General features: G+C 37.6%; 1 protein-coding gene across 1 annotated transcript; it reads left to right on the top strand.

Annotated features, from left to right (window-relative positions):
• Nucleotides 1–266: 266 nt before the first annotated feature.
• On the top strand, nt 267–6,240 carry LOC134856128 (glutamate receptor ionotropic, delta-2-like; the record flags this gene model as incomplete). Its single annotated transcript, XM_063872492.1, has 4 exons — nt 267–1,718; nt 3,040–3,200; nt 4,970–5,167; nt 6,000–6,240. Coding segments are annotated over exons 1-4 (1,980 nt in total), but the record flags the coding sequence as incomplete, so codon positions are not given.
• Nucleotides 6,241–6,248: the final 8 nt, after the last annotated feature.

The raw sequence follows: 6,248 nt of genomic DNA, 5'->3' as shown, positions 1-6,248 counted from the left end.
GTCCACCCCACCCATTAAACCTGCCTGTGAATACTTATGATATATAACTTTATTAGAGCCTTCGTTTTGTTGTGTTCACTCCTAAAGAAACAAATTCTCTTAGCACGTCCCGGACCGGCTAATTTTTGGCATTTTTAATCTTTGATGCGAACTACCATCTTTTCTTCACTTGAAGCTGAACAAAACAATCAGAGTTTTCAAACTACAAGTAATCTCAAGCTTGATTGACTTCTAAAGCACTTTTTAAAATGTAAGTAGTTTTCAACTGTCTCTAAAACTGAACAAAAAAAACGTATATTTATACTTTTATTCTGTGATTCATCATAAAGTCTAACAAGATGAATTTTTTAGTTTTAATCTTGTGTTTTTCTTGCTCGTGTTTATTCGTAGCAAAATGTCAATTTAAGGACGAAACGAGCATCAAAATTGGGTTCGTTTTTGAAGAATCGGATCTGGATTCGGTTGAATTAGAAAGTGCTCTGGAAGTTCTCAGAACTCAAATAGGGGATTTCGACTTCGTTTTGAAGAGTTATTTTTCACGGGATAGTTACACAATTTTGCAGCAAACATGCCGAGCGTTGCGCGAGGGTGCGGCTTTCATAATCGCCCAAGCTAGTTGCTCGTCAACTAACGTTATTCAAACTTTAACCCACTCATTGCAAGTTCCAGCTTTATTTTTACCCAAATTTTCATCTTGCTCTAAAATTCCAGAAGTTAGCTCAACATCATTCCCTATGCGAGTTAGCAACTCACTTGTTTACAATCGACTTGGGAGTATTTTGGCCAAAAATGACTGGAACAATTACCTGATAATGCATGATGAATACTTCGCTGAAAGTTACATAACCGAATTGAACAACGAACTGAAAAAATCTGTGGACGAAACAAAACGCGGCATGGTCGCGAGTCACGTGATCAAATTGTACGACATCGAAACGACAAAAGACATGCAGAGTACGCTGATAGATTTGAACACAAATGGGCTGTTTAGCAATTTCATCGTCCTTGCATCGCAGAAAAATACTCTCAGGCTGCTGAAGCAAGCCCAAAATTTAGGACTTTTCGGGTTGAGTTACAAATGGGTTTTGGCTAACATTGATTTGGACCTAACACAGTTTCATTTTATAAGCCCTCAATTCAATGCTTTGATGATAATTCGACAGCTACCTTTGTCGGCTTTTGATCGAAGTTCGGGTTTCGTTGAGCCAAAATGGGACGGAACTAGTTCGCTCGGAATTTCACGAAACATGAGTTACATCCTAAACGCTGCGCAGCTTGCGATTGAAGCCTTGAATTCAACTTACAGTTCTGAGAAGACAAATTACGGTCAAGTTAAGAATCTAAACTGTATGAAAGATTCTCAATTTAACGACGGACCAAAAATAATCGATCGCGTTAAGCGAACTAAGAAACTCGAAGACGGAAGTTATGATTACTTTGGAGTAGCTAACGATTATCTCGGTGTCTCTTATTTCAAAAAGTCGCAAATTTTTGATGGAAACGACAAAAATTTTGATTCGATACGAGATGAAAGTCGGTTTGAAGTTTTCCCGCACCTCGAAATGTTGCGCTACGACACGAGAAGTGACATGTTTCTCGCGGGGTGGAAACGAGTCGACACTTACAATGCCTACACGTTCAATCCAACGTGGCACTTACCCGAGAACGTGTCGCCCTTTCGAGTCGGAAAAACTTCCCTAGATGGAAGCACTCTTAAGGTATCTTTTTCTTTAAATTGTCCAATTAAATATATACAACAAAGTTAATAACAAGACAGGTTGGAACAACTAAAGCAGATCCAATTTTCACAGCGAGCATCTTTCGAAACTTTCACAGCTTACGGAAAAAAAATTTTTGTTCAAAATATTAATCCATGTCGCTTGAATTTTTTGAAAGATCAAACTTCTAGGATAATTCTGTTTCTTGAGATGTCTGTGCATTGAGACAAAAAATAGACGTTTATGCGGAAACTTCCAAAAGGGCCTCGAAACATGGTCACAGCTTGGTCTATCTCATTTTTAGAAGGGCTTGATGTTGGAATGCTTGAAAATAGCAGATACAATTTTCACGGCCTGAAACACACATATAAAAACAAGGGAAGCCGGTTACTGTGCAAGTAGCACAGATTGTTCCGACCATAGTCTTAAAAAATACAACAAGGTTTTTCAAGTTATTTTTGTTTTTTTTGGCGTGGTGTGATAAAAGGAGCTAAACAAAAAACTGGGGGAAAGCTATATTTGACAGCCATACTAAAATAAGCAAATTAAAAAGCAAGTTCCGTAGAAAAGTTTCTAGCAAAACCAAAAAAAAATCAAAAATAACTTTCTCAAGTCTTACTGCAGTTAATTGAATTTTTGAACATTTTGATTCCAAAAAGCCACTAAAACACTCAAATTTAACTAATGTTACTCAATTAAAACTAAGTTTTTATGTTTTGAATTAGGATATTGTAAGCACTGGGAAATTTTGTTGGACATTTTAAGGTGGTAAAAATCACAACTGATAGGGCTTTAAAATGACATATCACTCAACCCCCTAGTCCGATGATTATTTGTGGTACACAATTTTGCGAAAAAAAAAAGAAAAAAAGGAAAAAACCAAAACACACCCGAATACATGGTCGGAACAAAAAAAGAACAGACCTATCTTTGCCATTGTTTTCGAGCCCCGGAACTTTCGGAAGGTTCTTCTTTCGGAAGGAAAAAGGAACTTTCGGAAAGAGCCCCGGAACTTTCGGAAGGTTCTTCTTTCGGAAGGAAAAAGGAACTTTCGGAAAGAGCCCCGGAACTTTCGGAAGGAAAAAGGAAACGTTCTTCTTCACCATAAATATCAGAATTCTCCAAGAAATTTTCTCCTTCAAAAAAATTTTAAGCGACGTTACGGACATTTATTTCCGTAAAATCATTAAAGCTTCGAAAAGTTTTCCGTCTTTTTTGCTTAAAAAATAAAATTTTGTCACGTTTTTGAATCAAACCAATGACGATGCGAAGAAGTGAAAAAAGGGAAAACACAGAAAAAAATTGTGCCCTACCTTTTTAGATCACGACGGTGGTGGAGGAGCCCTTTATCATTAAGAAGAAGAACACGATTGGCAATGTGGTGTATGATGGCTACTGCATAGATGTGCTCAAGGCCATCCAAGCTCAAGTAGCCACAGAGTTCAACGAGATGTTCGACTACGACATCCAAGAGGCAGACGGGTGGGAGTTTGATGATATGTCTAATCTTAAACTGACAACTCTAGGCTTAAATGATTATAAAATGGTGGTCATTATTATCTCCGCCTCTCTGCCTCTCAACCGAAAGGTCAGATGTTCGAGGCCCACCTTGAACCGTGCTCGTTGCTTGAGGGTGAGGCAACATAACCCAGCCCAGAAAAAATACCAAAAAAATTGCATGTAGTTCTTAAGCAGAGGCACAACAGCGGTTCGCCGTGATGAGCTGTACAGCTCGTATGTTGTCCTTTCCCTCTGGGATAAATGGTGTTAAAAATTATGAATTGGGTAGAAACCCAAGTGCAGCCATATCTTTTAACACTTTTTTAACCTTCAAGAAACATTATTCTGAAATAATTTTTTTCGGGATTGTTTTCGGGATTTTGGGATTTTTTATCTGAGGCAGTTTTAGGGAAAAAGTTAGTGTTTATGGGAGTTTAAAGATAGCCAATTTGACAAACTTGGTACAAAATTACCTTGTGAATATTACGCAAGTAACTCACGTTAGCGGAGTTTTAATCTCTCTTAGAAATCGTTCCAAATTGAATTGAGGCGAGCTATTTGGTCTATTTATAATTTCGCTATAAGCAAACAAGACTGCTTGCTCGTATATCTGGGCAAAACCTTGAATGTTCCGACTGCACTTAGGGCCAATTGAATAGTTTTTTGGTTGATTAATTGACAAAATAATTCTTAAAAAAAAAGAAGTTTTTCCCTTGTTTCTTCTGTTTATCACCCCACACGCTATATAAAATACTAAGGATGTATTTAGCGTCCCGTATTGTAATAATAGGGCTAAATTGCTGGCCTCATTCAATTTTGAACGCATTAACGCGCTTCTTACGCGTGTTATATATACGCAATATATGACACTTTATTTATTCCAAGTTGGCCAAGTTAACATTTTTCTAACGCTCATAACTTTACAAAAAATATCACAGTAAAATGTCTTTTAAATTTGTGCTTAAGATAATATTATCTCTCAAATGGTGTAGAATATTTCCGTCAAAAACGCTTAGTTAACAAGTCGAAAAGCGACTGAATAAAGAAATCTCACAAAGCATAAATATTCCTCATTTTCTTCAAAAGTCGGAACAAATATGCCACTTTCTATTACGCAATATCCACTAGAATTTACGCAACATCTACTTACTTTAAGGGGGAGGGTTCGTGGTCAGTAGCGTATCGAAGATGGGTGACCGCCAGCTCCACTCCTCTATTGGGGTTGCCAAAAGTTTCACTTTTTCTTTTGGTGCTACTTTACTACAACATCCATTTTTGATTGATTAATAGTAAAAAAAAAAATTCGGAGCCTTTTTGGCGCAAACACCTAATTTTGAGGGAAGAGTGCGCGTCGAAAAAAATGTTGTCAAAATTCTTCAAAAAGGCTTTTTGTAAATTCACCAGCGCCGATTTTTTTTTTCGCAAAACAGTTTCTTTTGGCGTATAGGGGAAGCTCGAAAAATCATGAAGCTGGACATAACTTTTCAAAAAGTGTGCACATGTCACGGTTCATAGTTATTTAGTCACAGACAAAAAGATGATATTTTGACAAAGCTGAATGCTTAATTGATAAAAAAAATTATAATTTCAAATTTATTAACTTAGATTTAGTAAATTAGTAAACTCTACGTGCTCAAATGTTAATGCGTTTCCCGCGTCAAAGTGAGCACTTTCAGGTGTATTAACTTCGTTCAAACTCTTTGATTAAAAACTTTGTTGTCAACATTTTGGCTTATACAATTTTTTCTCAGATACGGAGTGATTGACGGGGAGACGGGGGAGTGGAACGGAATGGTGGCTCATATTCTGTCGGGTAAGGCGGACATAGCAGTGGCGGGCATGACCCGCAACTTCGACAGAGAGAAGGTCATAGATTACACAGCCGCATACATGGACTACGGAGTGGGCATACTCATCAGAAAGCCTCAGCCAGAGATCAACATTTATGGGTTGGTGCAACAAATTTTACTCCAATTTTAAAGATAATTAGTTTGATCATCCGTTTTCAAAAGATAGCAGAAACAGACTTTGGGGGTTCTCAACTCCTACCCCTCATTAATGTGCTTATTTTTATTCACCAAGTGTTTTTTGAGATTTTATTTTTCGAGAAAATTTGTCAAAGGAATCCGTCTATTAGGAACAGGCATGGATCTAGAGCTTTCTCAAGAAGAGCTGATTTTCAACCAAAAATTCTCGAACCCTATTTTGACCCAAATCACGATAAAGACCCTACTTTGGATCAAATCACAATAAAGACCCTATTATGATCAAACTTTCTGCGCCGCAGAGTTTTATAAAAAAAACAGGCAAAAAAAACATTTTCCACATATTTTGGCGGGCTTTTGCTGGCGCTCTCCCACCCCCTTTAAAGTTAGAATATCGTTTAAAAAATGATGTCATCCAATAGTATCAAAGGGGGACTCTTTGGATGGACATGTGATCAACCCTAGGGTGATTCCACCATTGATTAGAGGACAACTCATCGTTCAATTATGCTGTTTCGCATTGTCCAAGTTTTTCGTGTCATAAATATCCGTCGTCTTTGTTTGCAATAGAACATCTACATTCACCTTTGAGTCCCATCGTCTTGTAAAAGTTTCGCTTTTTAATTGTAGATCTGTAGTTTTTTGTACCCAATCAATAGAATTTACTAAAACTCGGCATAGGACATTAAATTTTTAGGTCCTATAAGGGGAGTTTTACCGGATTATTACATCAATAAAACATCAACCAATTAAAGTTATTTTTTTCGCCATTTTCATTAGTACTCAACTGTTTTAGTTTCATGGCACCCCTGAGCAAACGTCTTTGGTGCATCATCGGACTCTGTGCCTTCGCAGCTAGTGTTCTTCTATACCTCTTAACTAAAGCCTCCCCCTACGAACGCATCTTGAATCCAGGAGTCTACACTTACCCCAACAGCGCGTGGTGGATTGTCGGTGCTTTGATGTTACAGGGTGGCGATTACAACCCCAAATCTCTCTCAAACCGATGCCTATGTACAGTTGTTTGGATGTTTTCCGTACTTTT

Source organism: Symsagittifera roscoffensis, unplaced genomic scaffold (genome assembly GCF_963678635.1).
Source record: "Symsagittifera roscoffensis unplaced genomic scaffold, txSymRosc1.1 SCAFFOLD_899, whole genome shotgun sequence".
NCBI lineage: Eukaryota > Metazoa > Xenacoelomorpha > Acoela > Convolutidae > Symsagittifera > Symsagittifera roscoffensis.
This window is presented reverse-complemented; position numbering and strand designations above follow the sequence as displayed.